This window comes from Crocuta crocuta, unplaced genomic scaffold (genome assembly GCF_008692635.1).
Source record: "Crocuta crocuta isolate KB4526 unplaced genomic scaffold, BGI_CrCroc_1.0 scaffold466, whole genome shotgun sequence".
Lineage (NCBI taxonomy): Eukaryota > Metazoa > Chordata > Mammalia > Carnivora > Hyaenidae > Crocuta > Crocuta crocuta.
Window position 1 is genome coordinate 3,210,492 of NW_027529672.1, and position 26,526 is coordinate 3,237,017.

The window sequence follows — 26,526 nt, forward strand, 5'->3', positions numbered from 1 at the left end:
GCAGACCTCAGAATAATGCTTTTAAAACCCAAGTCAAAGCATGCCCTCCCCTACTTAAAACCTCCCGTGAGCTCCTGACATCCACTTAAATCACCCTTCCCCATCTATGATACCATGTCCCACTATCCCCTCATTCATCAGCTCCTGATTGGCCTCAGTGATGTTCTCGAACACTCTATGCATGTCCCAGACTCAGGACTTCGTCTTTCCCCAAATTTCTTTCCTTCATGTCTCTCAAGTGTCCCTTTATCCCATTAAGTCTTCTCTGACCACCTACCTATACAAGATAGTTCACCTCCATTCTTCTCTACCACCACCTTATATGTCTTCACAGAGCACACTGGGCAATTTTCTCTCTTTGTCTATCTCCCCAAGTAGGACAAGACCTTCCTGTGGCAAGGTCTTTAACTGTGCATGGCTATAGTCCCAGCCCTTAACCTGGTTTCTACAACAGTGTTTATCTAATAAATGTTTGTTGAACTAATAACTCCATTATTGCACTTTGCATAACACAAAGAGGTGAGGAAGTTCCCTGGTCAGTTCAGCAAGTAGGTATTAAAATCTTACTAGGTGTTTCCAGCACAAGCCCTGGAGGATGATTACAAGGTAATAAAGCTGGGTCCTTTTTTGTTTTCCATTCAGAGTTCTCACCAGGAACTGCCTCCGGCTAACCTAGGCCAACGGCATTTGGGGAGCTCACAGAATTGCTCAGCCGACGGAGAACATGGACTGGCAGGAACTAAGTGAGCTCCTGGGGACTAAACAGCAGAAAGAGTCGGAAATGGTTTTATAACTAGACACACATCAAGATAAGAACTTCGAGCCACGTGACCTGTGATGGTTTCTCTTCTCCCTATGTTTCTCATTCCGGGGCCAAAGTTTTAGGAAAGACAATCTGGTGGGTCCCCTTGGGGATTTATGCTAAAAGTGTGCAGCAGGAAGAGGAAGAGTCTGGCAGGAAATCTGCCACTAGAGACAACTTGAGTTTTCATGGTGGGGAACAGGCATCCACAGCTATTCCCAGCAAGGCTGAGTGCAATGGGTTCAGGCCACCCCAAGAAAGAACATGGCACCCTGCTAAGAGACAGAAAGGGGCCTTGGGCAGCCAAAGATGGACAAACACTTACACTGACTTTGCCCTAAAGGAGCTTACAGTTATCTATTGTTCAATCACAGGTGACAGATGCATCAAGGTCAGTGGCCCAATGGCCATGCTGATGCAGAGAGGGCTCCAGGGCCTCCCAGAAGGGTGCCCAGGGGGACCCTAGAGTCTCCCACCCACACTCTTCCTTACTGGAAGTAAAGAGATTATATCTAAACAGACACTGGTCTATCCTTTCCCGTGGGGCCTCAGGGCCTAGCCTTCTAGAGCAGGCATTCAGGAAATGTCTCCAGAGCCCTTGAGCCAGACCAGAACTTCCTAATGCGTGTTCCACAGGACACTAGTCTTGCAAGATGCTCACCATGCATGGAAAGGGCAAGCAGGTTTCCAGAGCGTGCACAGACATGACTTTGGCAACCGGGGGCTCTCAAAGCCCTCACTAAAGAAAACAGCTCACCTTAGTAACCTAATGTTTCCCAAGTGAACTTGACCCAGGGGTGGTTTTATAAACTATAACAATTATCTAGCATCTACTTAACTGGTAACCAATAACACTTGGGAAACTTGACCCAGAATACGATGGTCTTTTAGGCTGTGTCTCCCCTACCACCCATCTCACATATAATTGGTTCCAACATATTCTGAGAAATAAGAGAATCTGAGAGGGCAGGAGTGGGGGGCTGGGGGTGGGGAAGCAGTATTGGACAGAGCCAGCACACATTCTTTTTCAGTGGGCTAACCCTGTCCAGACAATTCTTTAATTTCTCTGAATGTATCAAGGACTCAAAATGAAGTAGAGTGGGCAAAGTAGACTTAACTTGAGGATAGCAATTCAATCACTTAATTTCTTTACACTGTTGGCCAGCATTTTTATTGCAATCTTTAATTCCCACACTGGATGAGTTTCCCTCAACCTCCCTGTCTGTCCCGGACCCCCTATCCCGCACCTCGCTCAGGCCAATCCTGCTGACAGCATCTGCCTCCCAGCAGCCCTAGCTGTCGCAGAGAGGAGGGAGGGAAAGAGGTCACCTGGCTGGCTGAATTGCTGACTGAGGCAGCTTCTGAGAAGCTCAGGGGTGTGGCTGCTTGGGGGTGAGTTCAGGAACTGATGAGCCCCCTCCCTTGCCTCGCCTGGGAAAGGCTCATTACCATGATAATAAAACCTTATCCTGGCTTTAGATATGTTCTTCCAGCTTAAGAAAGGATTACTGCATCTTTGATATCACAATTAAAATGGATCAGTAGGAAGAAATAATGATTGATCCTTGAACTATTGTGCTGATCTGCTAAAATATGCCTTGAGTGGAAACACTGAATCACAGGGATCAATAAATGAGCTATATTGGTGGCACCGCAGGCTTCGCAGGTAGGCAGGTGCTGGCAATTAGGGGCTGCCTTTATAACCACTTCCCCAGGAGTAAGTAACCTTGATTTGTAAGTCAAGGTGTAATTGTCCTTGGGGTTGTCAACACCTCCAAACTTTTCTCTGACTGTCTGCAAGGACATTTCCATCCAGCAAGCCATCTTGGCTGCCATGACAAAGGTTTTATTATCACGGTAATGAGCCTTTCCCAGGCAGGCAGAGAAAGAGAGAAAGAAAGACAGAAAGAAAAAGAGGGAGGGAGGGAGAGAGAGAGAAAGAGAAAGAAAGAAAGAAAGAAAGAAAGAAAGGAAGGAAGGAAGGAAGGAAGGAAGGAAGGAAGAAAGAAAGAAAGAAAGAAAGAAAGAGAGAGAGAGAGAGAAAGAAAGAAAGAAAGAAAGAAAGAGAAAGAGAAAGAGAGAGAGAGAAAGAGAGGGGAGGGAAGGAAGGAAGGAAGGAAGGAAGGAAGAAAGAAAGAAAGAAAGAAAGAAAGAAAGAAAGAAAGAAAGAAAGAAAGAAAGAGAGAAAGAGAGAGAAAGAGAGGGGAGGGAAGGAAGGAAGGAAGGAAGGAAGAAAGAAAGGAGGTGAGGCAAGGGGTAGAGGGAGATCTATTGTTACAGAAAAATCACTGCTAGCCTGGCAGTTACAGGCAAGAAGGGGGAAGTCAAATAGGCTCAGGCCATGTACTCTAATTGTCTCTTGGGACCCCCAGCAAAGAGAAAGCTCAGATCGCAGCTGCTTGGCAGAGCATGATTTCACATCACCATGAATATATGTGGTTTATTTCCCAGCAATCTGGGCCAGTTCTCTGAAAAGGAGGCCTGCTTATTTTCCCCATCTGAATGAGCAGTGGTCTCTGAGGAAAATGTATGGAATTTTGCCCAATCTATGAAGCATAGGTTGGTTCTTATCATGAAGACGGGGGCCTCGGTGTGGTGCATCAAGACTCCTTCAGCCAGCAGTTGTGAAGCCGGGACCCCAGCCCCACCTGATGGGTCACTTATCCGTTCTCTGATCGGTGTTCTCATTGGTCCAACAGGCCGAGGAGATCCCCAAAAGATCTCTTTGGTTTTCATGATCTTGGGGTCTTGAAATGTCCATCTGTTGTAGTAAATTCAAAATGCCAAGGTCTGCAACTTATTTACGTATTTTCAGGACCTTTCTCAAACTTGGTGCCTATTAGATGCCGGGGGGGATGGGCGGAAGGGTGGAAGAATGAAAGTTTGGATGGATGGATGAATGGATGGATGGAAAAAATGAAAGAAGGAAGGAGGGTGGGAAGGACAGAAGGGAGGGAAGGAGGAAGGGAGGGAGGGAAGGAAGGGGAAAAGGGAGGGTGGGTTGGTGGAAAGGAAAGAATGGTTTTGGGTGATTAGATGCTTTTATTGTCACTATTTCACTTGTTCCTTATCAGTGGAGAATTCCAGCACTCACAATGAGCCCTTTCCTTGAGTTTCAATTGTCACTGGGAGCACTGAGCCAAGCCGAGGGGTGCTGATCTTGCTAGAGGTCAGCCTTCAGGATGAGTTTCATTGGCTCCTGCCTCTCAGCATTGAGAATCGGTCAATAATAAGTAATTTGCCACCGAACTGGACAGAACTGCCGAGTGGACAGTTCTGAATCCTTGGCAGTCACCACGCCTACACGGGGTGTCTCCTTGGCCACATAACATCACCTTCCTGTCCTTCCTCTGGTCCCTGAGGCTTCTCCAAGACCAGGCTTACCCGCCCAGCACTCTCTCCACTTCCCACACAGGAGGGCTGGGCTGTGACTGGACCAGTCCCTACAAACACCGAGCTCCTTCCATGCCTCCCCCACTTCCATGCCCCACCCCACCCCCATGACCACACAGGTAGCAGCCCCCACCATTCACCATTTCCTCCACCCATCCCACCCCGGGGCCTCTGAAGAGACCTGCAAATGGCCCTTGTGTAAGACGCTGGGGCCTCACCAGGGCTGCCTGCGCCACTGCCAATACAGAAATTAAAATTCCGAACACAAGCCAGTGTTCCGTAGAGTTACATCCTCATTGAGATTGGAAGGCAGAGGCAGCCTTCCGAGGTGGCATTTAGGGCCCTAACTGCTCATGAACGATGAAGGCTGATTTCTGCAGCATTAATTTACCATCATTGACCTCTTCTTGCATTAATTGCGCAGGGTGAAAACTTTTATGACGACAGCTTCTTAAATGCTAATTCCTTCTCTTCGGTGCGGGAAGAGGAGCCCGGCTTATCAGGGCTAATAGGATGGCGGAGGCAGACACCCTCCGGCAAAGATGTCTGATGGACACATTCTAATGAAGGGAAAACATCTGGCCGGAGCCCATCTTCGGCATCCTCAAATAAGACCCCTGCTTTGTGCACAACACATCTCAATTATCGAGGGAAGCCAGCACAGAGACAAATGGCAGGTGCTAACAGCAAAATCAGGAGACACAGCTTCCAGCTGCCGGACAGATGCAGACATCTGAAGGGATCTATTCTTTATGCGACAGCTTGAAAGGGGGGAGTTTTCAAAGTGATTTTAAATTCCACATACTTAAAACTTTAGTTACACTTTATCAGAGAGGCTGATGTTCACAAGGGATGCAAAGCCATTTGCAGAGAAACAGGCTTGTAAAGAATAGGGCTCGCAAGCTTTGTATTCCGGGCGGATACGATATCCTTCCCCATTAGTAAACCCACATCCTTTGTATTCAGGGAAGACAGGAGCCAGCAGCCTTGCAAGGCTCTGTCCAGGGATGGGGTCAGGCAGTGAGGGGTTTGATGAATGCCAGATGCAAGGAGAGGTGACTGAGGGGAGAGTCTCAGACCCAAAGACTGTCTATGAACTTCCCTGCAATAGAGCCTTCCTTTTGCATTCACCAACTTCTCTTTCTTTTAAAAATTTTTTTTTCTAATTTTTTTTTTTTTTATTTCTGAGAGTGAAACAGAGTGCAAGCGGGGGAGGAGCAGAGAGAGAGGGAGACACAGAATCTGAAATAGGCTCCAGGCTCCAAGCTGTCAGCACAGAGCCCGACGCGGGGCTCGAACCCACGAACCATGAGATCGTGACCTGAGCCGGAGTCATGACGCTTAACCGACTGGGCCATGCAGGCGCCCCAGGATCTTGCGACTTTATTTCCAGCACCCGTCTGACCTCTTCCAGCGCTCCAGGGCCACCAGCCTCGTCACACACCCGCTCCTCTGGATAGCTGCAGAGGGCCTTCAACGGGTCTCCTTGCAATCCCGCCTGCCCCCCAACCCACGCCACCAAGGGGCCCCACACAAAGTGGAAAGAGCTGCAGGCTCCCAGCCCCCACCTGGACACTCTCCCTCATCTCCAGCGGGGCCCCAGCGGAACGTGTACTTGCTACTCTGTGCCCCATTTCCCAGACAAGTTTGCCCACACAGGTGGCCTTGTCACAAAGCCGAACGAATCAGAATCCGTAAAGTTTCAACCCCTCAGCTGCTTCCGCCTTACACAGAAGCCCACCCCTGTTTCAGAGATGAAAATATAATCTTTATTATAAGAGGCAAGAGTTATTCAAAATGCACAAGAAATATCTGTACTACGTATCAAAGTATGTATCGATGAGAAAATGACTCAAATCAGTGTTAGGTTTCTTTTACAGTTACGAGTAAATATTAATTTCATGGTTTTCTCCTGCCATTGTTTTTTTTATAGTCTATTGTCAAGCTGGTTCAGTATAACACCCAGTGCTCGGCCCATAAAGCCCACACTTGTTGGCCCGGCCCTTGGGGTCCCTCCTGATCAGTCCTCTGGGTACCTACCCCTGCCCCCTCAAGCCACCCTGGCTTTCCTTTCCTTCTCCCTCCCTCTCTCGGGAGCTTTGCACATCCTGCCCCCTTTGCCAGCCCCCCACCCCCCACCCCCACCCTGCCCGGGCTCCTGGGGGGCGGACTCCTTTTCAACTTTGCTGACCCGAAGCAGATGCCCGTCTGTTTCTTTCTCTCCCTCATCTCGTTACAATAACTTTTCTCACTTGTTGACTTGACATTTGTCCGTCCTGAGCCTCTAGAATACAAATCTCAGAGGGCACGTTCCTCTGATGTCATGTTCAACACCGGGTACCCCGTGCACGGCACGGTTCTGGCACGCGGCACGGGCCCGGTAAAAGGGGGGCTGCCATCCGGATTTACCCCATCTCTCTCGTCTAGGGCTTTGAGGTCTCCGACCTTCCTTGATGTCAGGGATCTGAACAGCGAGTGACTGAAACGGAAGACCCGCGGCGTAATTACAGAGACTCAAGGGGCAGTTGTATAAACAGGAGCATGAAGGCTTTGGAGCCACAAGGTGCAGCTTCCCCAGCAGGCCAAGGACTGAGCCGCTGCCTGGGGGCAAGAGCCGCTGGGGCAGGCGGGCCTGGGGACCAGCACTGCCCTGGTCTGAGCAGCTGGGGCGCCCCAGGAGAGCTGGGCTCCCCCAGGACCCCAGGCAGCAGCATCCCCGGGCATACAAACTGGTAGGATGCAAAGCCAATGAAAAGAGCCAGCAGCTCAAACCATCAACCTGTGCTTCCAGGGCTAGAGAGGCACTCGCGGTTCTATGAGCCGCTGCGTCTGGGACGCGGTGTGGTTTCTGGCAGCGGCCACAGGAGTCTCATCGCTGGTCCTCACACCTTACCCCTCTCCAGGTCCTCTGACAAAGTGACATTTCTGGATCGACACGGGGCCCGGTCTGACTCCAGGACCCGCTGCCAACACCCAGATGTGGCCCCCACCGCTGCCGCCCGCGGGAAGAAACCCGGCCGGGAGGGCACAGCATCCCAGCTCCGTAGCCAGTTTCCATCATCTCTCCAATGACTGCCCAGAGACTCGTAAGGCCGTGAGGACCCATGAGGAATTCTGCGGTCGGGCAGGAGTGCGGAAGTGAGGATGCGGGACAGCCCACAGGCTGCTGGGAGATTCCCCGGGGACGGTCCGCCAGTGTCTGCCTGAGACGGAGCAGCGCACAGGGCAGCGGTCAGCAGACACCTGCCCACGTGCTGAGAAGCACAGGCCGGGGGTGTAGTGAACCCTGATCCATCCTGGGGGCAGCCTTCCAAGGTGGCCAAGGACAGGGACAGAGCCGGCCACCGCAGGGCATCCGGCCAGGGAAGGTGTGGGTCAGAGGCTCTGTGGTGGGCTGGGAGAAGAGCGGCTCTGGTCTGGGATAAAGCTGTGCAGGCAAAGAGGAAGGAAGGCAAGGGGACAGGCTGACAGGCGACCACCTGTGTGTGTCACTTACAGAGAGCGGCCCGCTGTCCAGTTGTGAGCCCACAGAGGGGCTGGCGGGTCGTCCCTCTGTCCCCATGCTCCACCTCAACCCCCACCCCCTTGCAGCCCCCAACCTCACCTTCTCTCTCCTCAAGCAGCTCAAATAGAATGCTCCAGAAAGAAACTAAGAGCATCACCTGCTAAGCCTCGGTGTATTTCTGGCAGTGGGGGTGGGGAGGGGCAGCATACAATGCTGATTTAAACATCAGTGACTAAGATTAGTCCCTCAGTCATCAGGGAAATGCAAATCAAAACCACAATGAGAGGGGCGCCTGGGTGGCTCATTTGGTTAAGTAACCTTAACCGACTTCAGCTCAGCTCATGGCCTCTCAGTGTGTGAATTCGAGCCCCGCATAAGGCTTGTGCTGACAGCTCAGAGCCTGAAGTCGGCTTCGATTCTGTGTCTCCCTCTCTCTCTCTGCCCCTCCCCTGCTCACTCTCTCTCAAAAATAAACATTAAAAAATTTAAAAAACAAACAAAAAACAATGAGAGATCCCCCTCACACCTGTCAGGATGGCTGTTACCAAAAAAACCAAAGTAACAAATGTTGGCAAGGATGTAAAGACATTGGAAAGCTTGTATCCTACTGGTGGGAACACAAAATTGTGCAGCCGCTATGGAAAATGATGGGGGAGGGGGGGGGTTATTTGTTTGTTTTTCAAAAAATAAAACATCAGAATTACCATGTGATCCAGAAATCCCACTTCTGGGTATTTATCTGAAGAACTGAAATCAGGATCTCGGAGTGACCTTGGCACCCCAGGGTCACTGCCACAACACTCACTCACCATCGCCGAGACGTGGACACAACCCAAACCCCGCCTGATCCCACTTACATGATGTGTGTATAAAATGTGCAGGTTCCTAGAACCAGAGACTGCGATGGTGACGGCCAGCGGCTACAGGGACGGGGAGCTGGGGAATTACCCGTCAACGGACATGACTTTGCAGTTCAGCCATCGCTGCAGAGATCCGTGTACAACACTGTATCCTCATCAGCCAGAACAGTAGTACAAGCTTGAAAAGTTGTTAGGAGGGAAGAGGTCACAGTAAGTGTTCTTACCATAATAAAATAAAGTTCACAAAATGGTGGGGATCGGTGCCCTCTGGCTATTCTAACTACTCCTTGGAACAACATGCAAGGTAGGTATTATCATTCCCAGGTTACAAGTGGTGAAACTAAGTCTCACAGTGCTGGGTTATCCAAAGTCCCCGGGTGAAGGGTGGAGGGGCTGGGCCTGCCCAAAGCCACCCCCGCCTGTTTCGCCCCATAACACCGACTCCAATCTCGTCTCCAAGGGCGGGCAGATCATCCTCTGATCCAAGCTTTAACTCACACTCAAGCACCCGGTGCTCTGAGCCCGAGCTCCTCTCACCTGCAGAGCATTCTGGAACAGAGGCCCCTGACCGCCAGCTCTGCCTGTTTCCAGAGCTGTCCAGGAACGAGGCTCGCCCCCTCCCCAGGCTGGGTGTCTTCACCCTCAGAGACTGTCTCCTAAGTCCCGTAAAAAGGACACATCAGACTGAATTGCACGCAAGGCATTAGAGAAAAGCCCAAGTTGGGAGCTGAGTAAGGAGCTGGAGTCCCGCCAGGGCCCATATGAAGGATCTGAAAGAAACTAGGAGCTGAGGATCATTAAAGCAAAGCCATTTAATACCGGGAAGGGAAGCGGGTTTTAAAAGCATGGTCCTATGATAGACTGGGCTCCATCCCATCTTCCAGTTGAAACCCAGGACACATTCCCACCTCTTTGCCCTTGGGAGCAGCCCCCTCCCCCGGAGAACCTGTCAGCCCCAGCTCAAAGGCGCTGAGAGAAACACCTTCAGGAGAGCCCTAAATTAAGTGGGATTTAGGAACTCGAGGGCCGATCAATATGGAAGGTGGGGGGGGTCTCTGGGTGCAAATGGACTGCCCACGTGACAACCTGCTCATTCCACGGGGCTGCGGGTTAACCATGTGAAGTCTCCACGTTCAAAGAGAAAGCAATCAATGTTTATTCAAATGCCCTGTGCCCTCCCCGCAGTCCTGCGGAGGGTGGTTTTCGAATCCTGCTTGGAGGCATGGCGGGACCTGTGAAGCCCCCCAGGGGGACAGGTGCCTGAGTGCCCAGGGACCCTTTTTAGCCAAAGCACCTCTGCTGTCTCCCAAATGGGCTCCCCATACGATTCCTTTGTAAGAAAGAGTTCTATTTAAAAATAACATGAGCTGCTCTAAGGAAGCTCAGCTCTCCGTGGTCCAGGTAGTTTGCGAAGAACAGAAACTTCTCAGCGGAAGCTCCTAAAATAAGATTCAGGAGCTCTCTGCTCAGCACAGAGGTCAGGCGGCAGCGCTGTCGGATGCCAGCCTAAGGGGAAAATGTTCCGGAAGGTTGTATAAACATAAGGTCTCCTCCTGTGCCCGAGGTAGGCATGTGACAGGAAGCTGAAACCCCATAGGAACAATGGCACCTTTGAACGCAGAAGCCAGATCTTACCTGTCAAGTTGCTCAAACACAGAAATGCAGTTTTTACCAGGAAAGGAGAGGTCTTTGCACTCCCTGGGAAGCTGGAAAGGGGTGTGGGCCCTACTTTCCTTTTTCTTTAAGTTTTATTTATTTATTTAGAGACAAGAGAGAGGGAGAGAGAGCATTCCAAGCAGGAATGCCAGCCGCAACGCAGGGCTCGAACCCACAAACCGAACCGTGAGGTCATGACCTGGGCCAAACCCAAGAGACGGTGCCCCACTGACTGAGCCACTCGGGTGCCCCCGGACTTGGGCTTCTTCATGGCATTTCACCCACAGATGCTCCTTTCCAACAAGCACACCCAGGAAGGGAGAGAAAGACCATTTTCAGGAAGCGAGAGAGGAGGAAGCCAGTCAGAAGATAGTATACTTCCAAAGAAGATGCTTTATGAGATTTCACAGCCACCACTGGTATTTCCACCAAGTTGCAAGATAAGCGATGGGGGTCGATGGTGTTGCTCTGTTCAGGGGGCGCTTTACTCAGTGTTCTCGTCCCTTTGGCTCAGCCACATTACAGCTACCAGAGATATTTTCCTCTCGTTGCTGGCAAGCCGGACGCTAACACAGCCATTATATTAAATAACACGATAAGCTTCAAAAAACTACGTTTAATTTCATGTGTCGCTTTCAAGTTGCGTTTCCTTTGTTTATATACTTCTTCCTTCTAGAGAATCTTATCATCAGATGGCCAGCTGGGCACAAAGCTACTCAAAAAAATAACACTGCAACTCTCAACCAAGTCTATTCTCTCTACACCCAATTAACAGTATTTCACCCAAAAAGCAGCAGTCTGTGAAGCGGGGCCCATGGAGTTTGGGGTTTGCCTTCTATTTGCAGCCTTTCCCCAATGACATCAACCTTTGCAAGGAGTGTGTGACTTTGACAAGTACTGCTAAGTGTTCTTTTCCTCTCGGGGGCTCTGGACACACAACTGACAATGAAGTAGAAACTGATGAGCCTCTTTAACTTAAAGCAACTTAAAATCACACCAATAATAATGCGTAAACTCTGTGGCTCGTGGCTCTGGGGCAGGCTAAGTAGCTAGGAGAGGGGTTAATGAAGTTCAAGGAAGGAGCGTGAGAAGCCCAAGGTTGGAAGGGAGGGTCCCAGCCATTCAGAGAGGAGAAAGGAGACGGGGCACGAGGGGAAGTGCACCCAGGGTCCCAGGTGTCATTCAAAGTCCTTCTGAAGTCAGCCACAGTGACGAGCCTGATCCCCTGTCCCCATGGCTCTCCAGGCTCCACAGGTGACTTAGCTCTTTCCTCTACTCAACCGGCTCCTTCCCCGCAACCCCTGTTTCTGGAGCACGTGGCTTTGGACAGGGGCTGGCAAGTGGAATCCAAGCTCTCATGCAGCTTATAGTCTGGATCGGGGAGCAGATGTTTATCAAGTGCAAATTAACGTAATGTTATCGTGACAAGTGTAGCAAAGAAGAGAAAGGTGGACTCCCGGTGCCTGAAGTGGAGATTGGTCTCAAGATCAAGGATGTTTCCCTAGGATATAGGGGAGAGGGTCTGCGGGACAAGTCAAGGTTACTTAGGGCGAAGGGGATGGGTTCAAGCAAAGAGACCAGCTTGTAGGGGGGCCCCATAGGAGGAAGCACTTGGCGAGCCGGGGTGGATCAGAGGTGGGGGGCTCAGGGATCAGTGTCCCCAGAGCCTCTCAGACCATAGTAAGAACGGTCTTTGGGAGCAACTGCAAGGTATGGAAGGGTTTTAAAGTAGGGAATGGCGTGGCCTGCACAGCTCATTCTGGCTGTAAGTAGAGACCAAAAAGAGAAAACATCCGGGCCAACATGGTGGCAGGGATGGATCCCAGATATGATTAGGAGGAAAATCAGAGGGACGAAGTCATGAATTGGACACAGGGGGTATGGGAGAGGCAGAGAGATGTCTGGGTCCCCAGCTCGGCCAGCCACCGGATGGTGGTCGCACTCCTGGGATGGGATGGCAATCCTGAGCTGAGAGAGATGCCTCCATAGCCATGTAGAACCCAATCTAGAACTTGGGCTTTTGCCTTGCTGGGGAGTGAGTTCCTGGCTTGTATCCAATTCCTGTTCCCGGTGCTGGACCTTGAGCACTCTGGGCATGACCTCTCCTGAGTCAGATGCAGTCACACTTTCCCTCCCTACGCGGCCCCCACTCTACATTCCCAGGCACCAAGACAGACCTCCTCCATCTGAGGCCACCGTGTCCTCTCTCTGCGTGTCCCTGACACTGACATTGTGCTAGAGCATGGCCCTCTTCCCTGCACTGTGATCTCAGTAAAATCTTGTCTCTCTGCTGGATGGCATGGGATTGCCTTTGAGACACTGGGTTTAGGCCTCTTTTTTTATTTTATTTTTATTTTTTATTTTACTTCTTGAGAGAGAGAGAGCAAGCATGAGCAGGGGAGAAGGGCAGAGAGAGAGGGGGAGGGAGAAACCCAAGCACGCTCCATGCTCATCACAGAGTCCAACATGGAGCTCGATTTCACAACCCTGGGATCATGACCTGAGCCAAAATCAAGAGTCGAATGCTCAACTGACCGAGCCACCCGGGTGCCCCTGGACTTAGGCTTCTTAATGCCATTTTGCCAACAGATGCTCCTGTCTAGCAAATACATAATGTTGAATATCTGTCTCTCAGACTTAGTCCCTTTGTTCAGGTCAAAATACTGATGCCCAAAGATGCCCACCATGGCACCCGTGGATGGTAAAAGGGCTCACAGTCTTCAAGGGAAAATGACTGGAAATTATGGGTAGTTCCCTCCCTCCCCCTGTAAGAGTAAGACACAGTGACCCTCACAGACTGCCTACCTCATGTCTGCCCCAGCACCCTTCCTCACTTCTAAGACAAGAGGCAATGACTAAGCTCGCATGCCTTTGAGAGGATGTGGCTAAATCCAGCTGGACGCATTTCTTTCCGATTCAAAACTATGCAGACAGGAATCTTCAGCTGTGCTCTCTGCTTAGTACATTATTTTACTAAATATTTTTTAAAATTAGATGGGGCACCTGGGTGGCTCAGTTGGTCAAGCATCCGACTTTGGCTCAGGTCATGATCTCACAGTTTGTGGGTTCAAGCCCCGCATCGGGCTCTGTGCTGACAGCCAGCTTAGAGCCTGGAGCCTGTTTCAGATTCTGTATCTCTCTCTCTCTCCCTCCCTCTCTCTCTCTCCCCTTCTCTCTCAGAAATAAATAAAGCATTAAAAAATAAAAAATAAATAAAATTAGATAAGGGACCAGCGGATGGGCAAAGATGAAGCCAGAGGCAAAAACTCACGGAAGGCGGAACACTGCTTACTGCACTGCTTACAGGTGACGGCGGCAAAACTGAGGCTCAAGCCCCAGGCAGCCATGAGGCAGAATTCAGGAAGGGACATGAGCATAATGGTTATCAATTTAAGGGCAAACAGGGAACTGTCAACATGCCCCCGTGACGAAGCGACTCGGTCTGTTTTCTTTCCAGTAATGTTCTACGCAAGGAGGCACAACAGACCCAGACGCGTCTCTTTACATCTCGTGCAGAAAGCAGGAATAAATGTCCTTTCTTCTCGGGTGGTCAGAGCAGTTACGCTGCCTTTTCCCACCTCCCCTCTTGCAGAGCGAGGCGGACCCGGGCAGAGTGAGCATCAGGCAGACTCCTCGGAGTCCCCTCGGTGGAGGCTGCTGGCCCCTCGACTAAGGAAGCCGGGTAACAGGACAGGTATGTGTCCTGCAAAGCACCTGAAAAAAACCCAAAGGCAGGTGCTCTCCCTGACAGGCTCTCAAGTGCCATCACGTGACCCAACTCCCAGCCTGCTCTGCGAGCTTGCCTGGGAGAGTCCAGGAAGATCCCCAGGTGTAGATCTGCTTCCCCAGGGTTCTTTCAGAGAGACAGAAAATCCCGGGCAAACTCGTGAATACTTCCAATCTTGCGAACACAGAGACGAGCGAGACAAGGTCCGTGCCCTCCCAGCCACCAGTCTTGAAGAGAAGAAACCAAGCCAAGTCCACAAGGGAAAGCAGGCAATGCCGAGGCACCATCATGTGGGACAAACAAAATGTGAAGCCCCAAGATTGAATCAGGGGATGTGTCTGACGAAAGGAAGGATGTTCACGACTGAAATATACAGAAGGTGGTTCCAGGAGGGCCCCCAGGGGCCAGGAGAGAGATGGGCAAGGGCAGAGGCAGATTGGAAAGGCCCCAAATGCTGGGCCACGGAGTTCATACTCTGCCCTCTCTGAGAACGGGTGTGGCCATTCAGCAGAGAAGCTGCATTGACTCAAGACACCTTCCATGCTGTTCGATAGGTGAATTCTCCACATGAGCGGGGAGGAATCTGTAAGAATGAGGCAGGTGGCAGCGTGGCATGATCAAAACGGCCTCTATATACAAAAAGAATTCACATTTCCACTTCAACAATTAGAGCCCGAATTAAAAACAAACAAACAAACAGGGTTTTCAGGCAGGACAAACAGATAAACACGGTTTGCCTGCCATCTCCTGCTCCTTCAGAAAGAAACTGCAATTATAAATGACTTCTTCCGGTAGAGAAAAGAAATACAACTCACATCCATCTCGGGGTGGTTTTTAGGGGATGACAGACCAATCCTTCCTTGAAGGACGGTCAAGGGCATGTGTTGCCTCGGGGCAACTAACTGTCAGCACAAATGAAACCAAAACTATGGTTATCCAGGTAGCAAATCACTGCTCTTGCAAAAGCTGGAATAGAGACACGGTGACCCTTGGGTTTTAAGTGAAATATAATTACTTCCTCCCACTCATCAATCAAAGACCCACCCTTTAAAAACTGCCAGTTGTAAAGGTCAGGCTTAATTGATCAGGAGGGAGAAAATTTCATGCTGTCCCACCTTCCTTCCTAAGCCAAGTGAACTAGCAATTAAAAATTCCAGGTGACCCTTCATCAATTACCTCTCCATACATTTCCCGTAACTGATGTCCCCAGTAATGGTTTGACTAAGCACCAAATCCTCCTAATCATTGCTAACTCCCCAGATTAAGCAGTCTCATCTGCAGGCAGGTAGCACGGTAATAGGGAAATGAGGAAAGGAATCTTTTAATAACATGCAGAATGGAAATTTGAAAGACACTTCCTACCTTGAGTGATTTTGAAATCAGATATGAGTGTGTACACACTCACCCTTCCTTCATTTTTTTCGCCCTTAGTGTTTGGAGCCTATGAATCACTGTAAACTGAAGGTTTATAAAGTCCAACCAATTTCAAAGGTCTTCCCAATGGGACGATTTTACCGTATCAGCTCCCTGCCCTTCCCAGCCCTGGGATTTCCAGGCACTGAGGCAGTGAATAGTTCCCGCGTGTTAAGTGGAGGGAGCAAAAATGAAAATCCAGAGATGATGTCCATTTCCAATTTCGTGCATGAGCACTCTGAACCCTGTCTGGACCAAACGCGCCCCGGAACTAGCTTCTGCAACAGAGACTTCCCACCCACATCCCTGAGTTCTAGAGTAGCCGGTAGGGACCGGGCATCCTAAACCACCATTGTCTGAGAGCAAAATAAAACCTGAGCAAGTGGAAAGACTTCTCCAAAGATAAAGAGCTAGTTGAGGTCAAAGTCAACCCTGGCACTAAATACTTCACCTTAGGAAACAAAACCCTGATGCCAGGTCTGTGGTTCTCTTCACCGCCCGCCCCCTGCCCCCAGCCAGCTCCCCAGACATGNGGGTGTGCACCCCCACCCTCCTCCCAGCTCACATATCTTCTTTTGCAATGATCTCAGCTGTTCTCATGGTTTCTCATACGCTGCTGTAAATGATGGTCATGTTGCGATCTATGCCCCTAACCTATCTCCCGACCTCAACGCCACTCTGCAGAATGCTTCCTGGACACCGGAGGCAGGTGGCCTCTCACAAGCAGAGGGTCCGAAACCCACAAATTCAGGATGCTTCTACTAGCCCCACCACCCCCCTACTCAATGAGCCTCCCGAAACCTGAATTCCCAACCCCACTACTGTTCGCATCGTCTGCCCAGAAATATCTTAAACATCCCCCTGACCGCAACTCCTGTAAATAATTCGGTCATTACCCAGCACCCCAGTGACTCCAGCAAGCCCACTCCTGCCCTGGACGAAACACACATCCTCTCCTGCCTGAAAAGCACCATGGAGTCATCTTCCTAGAACATGCATCAGATGACACATTCCAACAACTCAAGATGTAACTGTAACAACTCTTTGCCTACTGGCTACAGACTGAAAGCAAATGAGTAACTTATTTTACTTTGGCTCAACACAATCTAAAAATTTCCAACAATTCTGGCTGTGTGAGCGGGTCAGGAGCTACCTTCAAATAGAGTGGCCCCTTGCCCTTGGGGCTTCTGTGTGGTCAGCCTACTTTTGCATGGAAATGAGTAGGAGGGCTTCAGACATGGGACACTGGGGAAAAGCTGGGCCCAAGGACCCTCGGGCCCCTCCCAAACTTGAGATCCCATGAACCCCATCTGCCTGGCGCCTGGACTCCTTCTGGAAGAACTGTCCTGCCAGCCAGGTACGCAGAGCATTAGATCCTGTGAAGCCACGTTTCTAACACGTGACCTTGGCTCCTGACCTGAGATGACTGAATCAGGATGCAGCCTGAGAGGTTCATTCTCAGACACGAGCAAGGGGCTCCTGTACTTTCTGCAAACCTGGTGGCTCTTCAGGCCGTGAAATTCACTGGCTTCCTTACCGTGGATTCCCTTTCGTGTGGTTTTGGTACTTCCGACACCAAGTTTGAGCTAAAACTCTGCTCTCTGGTCTCCCAAGGCCACGGACAGGCCTGATGAAGATTTCATCCTTGTGCTGGGCCCTTCCCCTGCTTGGGAGTGCGGGCCAGGGAGTCAGGTTCCGGATCCAAAGCCCAGTTCTTCCTTGAGGCGCCAAGCCAGGACCGCCGCGGTCCCTGGGGACACAGGTGGCTTCTTGGGCCAGTTGTCAGAGCAAAGATGTGTTTTCTGCGCGCCTGCCTTGACCTGACTTTAGTCAGGCTCCTCTGAGCGCTCTTCCCGACTAGGCCTCATCCTGAGCCTGCTTCTGGTGCCCGTCAGGCCCAGTTTTAGGGAAGAATCCTATTGAGTCCAGATTTAGGGAGAATCCTGCTGAGCAGGCTTAACAAGACTTTCCCCGACCTTGACATCTAATCACATTCTTTTTTTTTTTTTTTAAGTTTATTTATTTATTTTGAGAGAGACAAAGTGAGCCAGGGAGGGAGGGGTGGAGAGAGAAAGGGAGACACAGAATCTGAACTCTGAGCTGTCAGCACAGAGCCTGACATGGGGCTCAAACTCACAAACTGTGAAGTCATGGCCTGAGCCAAAACCAAGTCAGACACTTAACCGACTGAGCCACCCAGGCGCCCCTCTAACCAAGTCCCTCTTGGTAATTTTCCACATCTAATCCCTCCCCCTGCCCCTGGTTATAAAGCCCCAGCTGCCCTGGCTTAGTTCTGGATTAGGGTCTCCCTTCTCCACTGCAGGAGCTCATGGGGCTTGCATTTTTCACCAGTTGACAATCATTTCTTCTCTTTCTTTTTTTAATGTTTATTTACTTATTTTTGAGTGAGAGAGAGAGAGAGAAAGCAAGCAAGCAGGGGAGGGGCAGAGAGAGAGGGAGATGCAGGATAAAGCAGCTCCAGGCTCTGAGCTGTCAGCACAGAACCGTATGCGAGGCTTGAAGCCATGAACCGTGAGATCATGACCTGAGCCGAAGTCGGACACTTAGCCGGCTGAGCCCCAGGTGCCCCCAAGGTGCCCTTTCTCTCAAACAATGGGAATGATCCCACAGGAAGGCGCAGAGTCAGGCGTCCTGTCCGAGAGGCAGCCATCCAGGGAGGTATGATGCCCTGTCACACCTTGACTCGGACAGAGATGTGATTAAACCAGAGTCCGGCTTTTCCGAGAACTCTGCGACAAGCCCTCACCCTTGGGCTGTGTCCTTGGCCTGCTTAGCCCAGATTTAGAAAGAATCCTGCTGGCTCCATTTAGAAAAACACATCCCCAAGTCAATTTAGTCAAAACCCCCCTCACCTCTTAGAAATTGTCCACCCACTGACCCCTACCCTGCTCCTTGCCTGTGAACGCCTCCTTTTCCTTGTATTCGGAGTGGAGCCCAGGCTCCTTCCTCCGCTAAGCCCACACGGAGCAGTCTCCCTGAATAAAATCTGCCGTACCCTCTTGCACAAGGGTCATGAAGGATTTTTTTCTTTAACCGCTGCTTGCCTCCTCCTCCGAGAAGCCCAAGGTTGCAGACTACCATAATTAGAACTTGGCAAATACAGATTTGAAAAGAAAGCCAGCCCGAATACAGGTGTCTCCCTCCGGGGCCAGGCTCACTTGGCACATTCCCTGCAGCCGGGACCATTAGCCCCTGGCCTCTGGGCCAGCACACACCGGGTTTGGGTGTCATTCAACCACTAAGTACCTCACAAGCAGGCAGCCACTGGCACAACATCAGGCCCGTTTCAAGCTGAGCGAGTCCTGGAGAAGAGCAGACTGGCGGGTCCACATCTGGGTCACCAGGCCAGACTGTTCTCACCGCTACCTCTGAGCGCTCAGAGGAAAACACGGCATTCTTCTCCACGGCCCCAACTTCCCTGTGGGATGCAGGTGGCCAGACATGTTTCATGAGCCTGCCGTTCAGGCCACCAGACGCGTCTGTCAGAGGATCCGTGTTCTTACCACAAGCAATTTCTGCGCTAGGTTTTTAAAGGATCCAGTTAAACATCTGCCACTATTAAAGAATAAGCTATAAGACTAGGAAAGCTTCTTTCAGATAACATATTTGACCCGGGCTGACTGTGTCCTTTATGGAGACGAATTCAGGTCCCTGATACCTTTGAGAGAGGCGCACGGTACGGGGTAAGGCAGAGAGAAGCTACGAAGGTGTTTGTGTATAGTCACATGTGCCCACACATGCACACACATACATATGTTTTCCATGAATACCAATTCATCTACCACATTTACAAATTAAAAATGAGATGAGGATTCAAAAATAAAATTTGCCGGGGCGCCTGGGTGGCTCAGTCGGTTAAGCATCCGACTCTTGATATCGGCTCAGGTCGTGATCTCACGGTTCGTGGGATCGAGCCCCACGTCAGGTTCTACACTGATAGCACGGAGCCTGCTTGGGACTCTCTCTCCTCACTCCCTGCTCACCACCACTTGCATTCTCTCTCTCTCAAAATAAATAAGTGAACATTTTTAAAAATAAAATAAATCTTGCTACATGAAAAGATGACTTAAAAAATTATTTTTTTTAATTTAAAACCCATTAATTTGAACACTTAACCGACTGAGCCAACCAGGTGCCCCGAAAACATGCTTTTAGAACTTATTTTCTGCTAGAGTCTCTGAATTGAAATATTCTACTAACCTTGGAGTCTTATTACAGTACCATTAGAAAAGGTGAGCTAAATCCATATAATCTCGCTCTTGGAAGGGAGAAAAACAAACTGGTTCCCACCCCACTTACGTTAACAAACTTAATAGAAGTTACGAACTGTAACCACCTCGCCTGGTGTTGTTACAACATAGGGGCCGTGAAGTGAAGCTTCACAACAAATGATTTATGGATCCCATGTCTATATTTAAATTGTGCCGGCTCCATTGCGAGAATATTCCACATTTGTGCCATTACTCATCCCTGGCGGGACCCCACACCAGGCCCTACTATCTGTGCTCCTGGCTTCGGAACGCGCTGAGGCACCCAATATTTCTTGCCCATTGTTTGCTTTTCCAGAGACTGCTGGCCTAAAAGCCTGTGTGTTTAGAAATTCAAATCAGCTTCAAATCTTGTCAGAGCCACTGAGCTATCATCATGGGTTTGGAGGGGGAGACGAGGCTCCAAAGCACATTTCATTATTAATAAAAATAAAGGAGAGAGATAGTAAATAAAGGCTTGAACGGGAGCGTCACCCGATCAGAGCCCAGCTCTTTACCTGGTTTGAAAGACCTTCATTTCTTTCCCAAGCAGAATGATCTTTGGGGGACGAGAAGAGCCGACTATGGATCTAGAAGATAAACAGAAACCTTCCCAGTTTTATATTTTTATTTGCCAGATATATAATCTTCAATAATGTGTGTTATTATTTTTAAAGAATCGAGAAACGTCCCTAGAAACTCCAATCTCCTAAGAACGAACTACGGATTTTAATGAATACTTATTTCCATTTTCTCCTGTGTTACCTCTGCACACGAATAAAGGGTACCTTTCTGATGATTTCAAAATGCATGAGGAGGGGGAGGATGGGAGGGAGAAAAATCGTAATCAGCTAACATGGATTTTGCTAGTGGAGCAAAGAACCACATCTAATATTTCCTTTCTATTCCATCGCAGTGCCGGATGGGTGTTGAGCTAAAATCGGACATTCAATAAATATTGATAAATTGATTAACCACAAGCAATCAGATTTCAGGAATTAGCCTTCATGGCCCAAGAAAATAAGATTAATATACACAAAAGGGTTCTGCTTTCTCCTAGGAGGGGTACAATGCTGACTTTCTCTACCAGAAGGCAAAGATTGGATTTAGAAGTTTATTTTGAAAGCAGTTTGCTGTGGGTGAGACCTCGGGTTTGGATTTATACATTTATAATCAGACTCCGGGGCACCTCGCTCCACACCGGGTCTGCCCCGTGCCCACGGTCCCTCGCCGACCCCACGGACTCTCCCCCAAAACCGAAGAGTGACTTTCCCGCCCCCCTCGGGGTAAACACAGTGTGATTGGAAGAGGCAGCGCCGGACTCCGATTCTGAACTTCTCATCCCAAGGCTGGCTCAGCTTTCCAGTGTTCACCCCCCATTTTGGCCCTCCTCACTCCCAGCATCCGGGCACCCACTTTGGGGACCGAGAGAAGTGGGGGTGACCTGGACCGCGGTGGGGCTAACACACAGGGAGGACCCGACAGTCACACACCGTCTTCTGCCCTTCCCTGGGCTTCTCTGCTCGAGCCCAGCCCCGCCGTGGCCTGTGAGCGACACGGCTGTTACTGCCGACGATTACTGAGACTTCACCTGCACCGGCCACGCCTCACATTCACGTTCACGTTCACCCCCTCGCTGAGACCCCACGGCTGTAGGACACAGACCGCTTCATCAGCCCAGCTGTGGCAGCGGACAAAATCAGAGCAGAGGTCCCCCACTGGTGCGACACAGCCAGCACTCAGATCGGGATAGTCAGACCTAAAGAACCCAAGCTTTTCAGCGGTGTTCCAAATATTGTTGCTATTTTAACTAAGCACCATCAGCCAGCTATTTGGCTATGTCCGGCTGTACTTCTATGGCCATTATATTTCTATACTTGCTTTTATCAGCCTTTCCATGGGCATGTCACAGGGAATACTAGATAAGACATGAAAGCTTTACAGAAAGGAACTAAAAAGTGCAGCGCCATTAGACGCAGGGATGGAAACCATTTGAACCGCAAATTCAGCAGAAGGAGCAAGCTACCTCCCTGCAGCTTCAAACACAACCAAGCGCCTGGGTCTGGAGCCAGTCTTGGGTGAGGAGTGGATGCAAATATGCAGGGAGCTGCTTCCGGCTGAGCAACGACTCCAAGCTTCCCATTTCCTGGGCTCCTGTCTTGTAGGACTGTCTCAAGAAAGATATTTATGCCTACTTTGTAAAGTAACTCCACCAGATCTAGCCAGATAATGAACCTGGGACATGGGAACACAGAATCTATTTTGAGCCGCGGGTGCCTCATGCACCGTGCAGTCCCAGTCGGGAGCCCCGGCCCCACGGCGAAGTAACAAACACCCAGGTGCACGGATTTGGACAGAGGATCGTTCCTCTCTCTCTCAGGTCCCAGCAACTGGCAATGAATGCCAGGCTAAGTAGGCCCCACCGCCCTCTGCTGCTTCAGAGCCTGGAACCATCATGTACCGGCTCTGGGCACTGCTGATCCACGAACTCCCAGTGACAGAGTGACTCAAGAATCTGTATCATCAACCCAGGTGTCATTCCAATAGTGACATCCTGGGAAGACGTGGCTTTGACTCAACTTGCAGCTGGTTGCTCACTGTACTTCCTTCCTATGGAACAGCAATAATTTTCCTCGCCCTGAGGACACAGTGTCAAGGAAACCCTGCCTGGTCTGCACCAGGTATTGTCTGTGGAATCACCAGCCATCTCTATCCAGGCCACACACTCTGTATGAGCTCCACTCATGCCCTGGATACAAATTCCATGCCCCCCCCCACCACCACAGGGCCCTTGTACATGCTGTTCCATAACTTGATCCTCCTCTGGATCTTGGCTCACATGACCCGTTCATGGGAGCATCTCTGTAGACACCAGTGTCAAAACCAGGTTTCTGATTTATAAGCTCTTACAGACGTACTACTTTTCAGCACGCTCACCTTGGATTGTAAATCTACAGCGACTTGTGTGAATCTACAGGTGATGTCTGGTTCTCCCCTTGAGTCTAACTGCTCTGAGAATAAAATCATTCTGCCTTGCTTGCCAGTATATTCCTAGCTGCCAGGATGGGGCCAGACACAGAGTAGGCTTTCAATAAATATTTACTGGGAAAAAAAGGATGGAAGAATGAATGCCTAAATGAATGATGAATGGAAGAAACAAAGCCTCTTCTCCAGGGTCAATTACGCACAGATTCCCCTGGCATCTACTCTCCCGTCTTCTCGGAGTCCATGCCCTTCAGGGGTCCCTGTTCTCTCCGCAGTCTTCACCTCTGCCTTCCTCACGTTTCTAACTACATCCAAACCTCTTTTTGTTTTCTTTTAATGTTTATTTTTGAGAGATACAGACAGAGTGTGAGCAGGGAAGGAGCAGAGAGAGGAAGACACAGCATCTGAAACTGGCTCCAGGCTCCGAGCTGTCAGCACAGAGCCCGACTCAGCGCTCGAACTCGGGAATGGCGAGATCATAACCTAGGCTGAAGTCAGACGCTTAAGCCAACTGAGCCAGCCCAAGGCCCCTAAACCTTTCTTAAAAACAAAAACAAAACCCTCCCACACCCAATACCTTCCTCCCTTTCGCCTTCCCACTTGCCGCAGACCTCGGAGGAGACGGCCACACTCTGTCCCATTTCCTCCCTCCCATCAGTCCTCTGTTTACCACATTCCAGACCGAGCCACCGAGATCTGTGTCTCTGAAACCCTCCTTACTGTGCAACCCAGTGGCCACCCCGTGGCCAGCTCCAGTGGCCGTGTCTATTGACAATCCCAGTTGGTTACATTTCCTAATATCTGCCTCCCCCCACCGCCTTAGTGGAGGCCCCCATTCTACCTGCTGAGACCACAGCAGCCCCCTGCCCCCACCTCATCACAAGCCATGTTCCCATAAAGCAAATCTGGTTACGTCCCTCCCTGGCTTAATAAAATCCTTGGGTTTTTAACTCATCTGAAATATAATTAAAGCTATATTCACAAAGACATTTTTGCAGTGCGGTTCATAATGGCAAAACATCGGAGGGCTCTGAAATACCCAACACCAGGGAATCGCTCTGGAGGTCAGAGCATGTGTGTTAATGCATTTATTAACATTATTAACAACGTCCGTGGTCCAAGCTACCGTCTCCACGGCTACCGACCATCACAGCAGATCATGGGCAACCTTGAATGCTATGCTAATTTGGATATTATTTCCTAGGTGATGGGGAAGCTTTGGTGATTTCTGAACAAGAAGAGCTAGTGCTTAATGTTCAGTTATGTGTTAAAGCAGAGTCCTGTATACACGGTTGATTAGAGCCTTCTCTGTGCAGCCTTTACTTATGAGCTGAAACTGGCTGCTGCCTCTTTATGATGCAATGTTTTGCAACTACATTTCACCAAGCCTAATGTGGGACATAGATTTCTTTTTGTAATTTTAACTTTTTTACTGAGGTGAAATATACTTAACATAAAATTTATCATCGTGACCTTTTTCAAGTGCACGGACGCTGGGGTTCAGCACACGCCTAACGCTGTGCAGCCATCAGCACCCTCCATAATTCTTGTCACCTCTTAAAACTGAAAACCTCCTCCCCTTCCCATCATCCCCCAGCCCGTGGCAGCCATCATTCTACTTTCTGTCTCTGTGATTTTGGCTACTCTCAGTACTTCGTGTAAATGGAATCATGCAGTATTTGTCCTTCTGTGACTGGCTTGTTTCCTTTAGCATAATATCTTCCAGGTTCATCCCCACTGTAGCACGTGTCAGAAATCCCTTCCTTTTTAAGACTGAATATTCTAGGGGTGCTTAAGTGGCTCAGTGGGTTAAGCGTCCGACTTCGGCTCAGGTCATGATCTCACGGTTCGTGGGTTTGAGCCCCACATCAGGTTCTGTGCTGACAGCTCAGAGCCTAGAGCCTGTTTCTGATTCTGTGTCTCCCTCTCTCTCTGACCCTCCCCTGCTCATGCTCTCTCTCTCTCTCTCTCTCTCTCTGAGAGATAATTAAAGACTGAATATTCTATTGGGTAAGTGTGCTACATTTTGCTTATCTGTTCATCCCTCGGTGGACACAGGTCAGTTGCTCCCATGTTTTCGATATTGTGAATAATGTTGCTATGAAATGGTTATACAGAATATCTTTGACCCCCTGCTTTCAATTATTTGGTGTACATGGCCAGATGTGGAATTGCTGGATCACGTGGCAAGTCTATTTTTAATTTTTTGGAAAAGCACCACACAGTTTTCCTCAGAGATTTTACCATTTTGCATTTCTGCCAACAGTGCACAAGTGTTTCCATTTTTTCACATCCTAACACTTCTTATTTTACAGTTTCTTTTACAGTAGCCATTCCAATGGATGTGAGGCAGTATCTCAATGAAGCTTGATTCACACTTCCCTACTGATGTGTGACACTGAGTATCTTTTCATGTGCTTATGGTATGTCTTCTTTGAAGAAATGTTTCTTCAAGTCCTTTGCCTTTTTTTGTTTTGTTTTGTTTGGGTGGTTTTTTGTGTTTTTTTTTTTTTTGGTTTTTTTTTGTTTGTTTTTCTGTTGTTGTTCTTAAGCTTTGATTCTCTGTATATTCTGGTAACTAATCCCTTATCAGACACTATTGGCAAATATTTTCTTCAATTCTGTGAGCTGCCTTTTCTCTCTGTTGAGACTGTCTTTTGATGCATAATTTTTTTTTAATTTTCATGAGGTCCAGCTTGACTATTTTTTCTTTGTTGCCTATGCCTTTGGTGTCATATCCAAGAAATCATTGCTAAATTCCCTGTCATGAAGATTTTGCCCTAGGTCTTCTCCAATGAATTCTATAGTTTTAGGTCTTACATTTAGGTCTTTGATCCATGAGAGTTAATTTTTCTATATGGTGTTAGATAAGGATCCAAATTAATTCCTTTGCATCAGGATATCCAGTCTTCCCAGCACCATTTGTTGACAAAACTATCCTTCCCCCACTGAATGGTTTTAGCCATGAATAAGAGGGCTTATCCTAGTTAACTGGTCTATATATTTGTCTTTATGCTAGTACCACACTGCTCTGATTACTGTAGCTTTGTAGTATGTTTTAAAGCCAGGAAGTCTGAATCATCAGCCCTGTTCTTCTTTTTCTAGATTGTTTTGACTATTTGGGATCCCTCCAGATTACATATGAATTTTAGAATGTTTTTTTAATTTCTGGGAAAAAAAAGTCATTGGGATTTTCATTGGGATTGCATTGACCCCATAGATCATTTTGGATGGTATTGATATCTTAACACTAAGTTTCCTGATCCATGAAAATGGGATGTTTCCATTTGTTTATGTCTTCTTCATTTTCCTTTAATTAGTTTTCATTGTGCATGTCTTTCACCTCCTTGGTTAATTCCCAAGTATTTTATTCTTTTTGATGCTATTATAAATTGTTTTCATAATACACACTTCAGATTGTTCATTGTTAGCATACAGAAATGCAACTGATTTCGGTGGATTGGCTTTTTATCCTGCTATTTTGCTGAATTCATTTATTAGTTCTAACAGGTTTTTTGTGGGATCTTTAGGGTTTTCTATACACAAGATCATATCATCTACAAACAGAGATGATTTTTACTACTTCTACAGTTTGGATGCCTTTTATTTCTTTTTCATGCCTAGCCGGTCTGGCTAGGACTTGCACTATTATGTTGAATAGAAACAGTAAAAGCAGCCGCCATTGTCTCGTTCCTGACTTTAGAGGAAAAACTGTCTTTCACCAATGAGTACGATGCTCATGGTGGGTTTTCATACTCAGCTTTTAGGGTTTTGAGGTAGTTTCTTCTAATCCTTGTTTTTCAGGTGTGACATATATTTATTGATTTGTCTTCCCCCTAGAACATGAGTGGCACATAGCAAGTTCTTTACTCATTGCTTTGATAGTGACCCCTGAAACAGCACTGGGTCCACAAGAT

At 49.0% G+C, this 26,526-nt stretch overlaps 1 protein-coding gene across 4 annotated transcripts in view; it reads right to left on the reverse strand.

The window, feature by feature from the left end:
• The window catches only part of CUNH10orf90 (chromosome unknown C10orf90 homolog), a 226,865-nt gene that overhangs the window by 179,691 nt on the left and 20,648 nt on the right, over window positions 1-26,526 (reverse strand). For 3 of the 4 annotated variants that reach the window (XM_077762973.1, XM_077762969.1, XM_077762971.1), the window contains exon 2: window positions 20,143-20,214. The exons of the other annotated variant lie outside the window; for it this stretch is intronic. In XM_077762973.1, coding sequence (XP_077619099.1) covers window positions 20,143-20,214 — 72 coding nt within the window. The remainder of the gene's footprint in view (window positions 1-20,142; window positions 20,215-26,526) is intronic. 4 annotated transcript variants of the gene reach the window in all.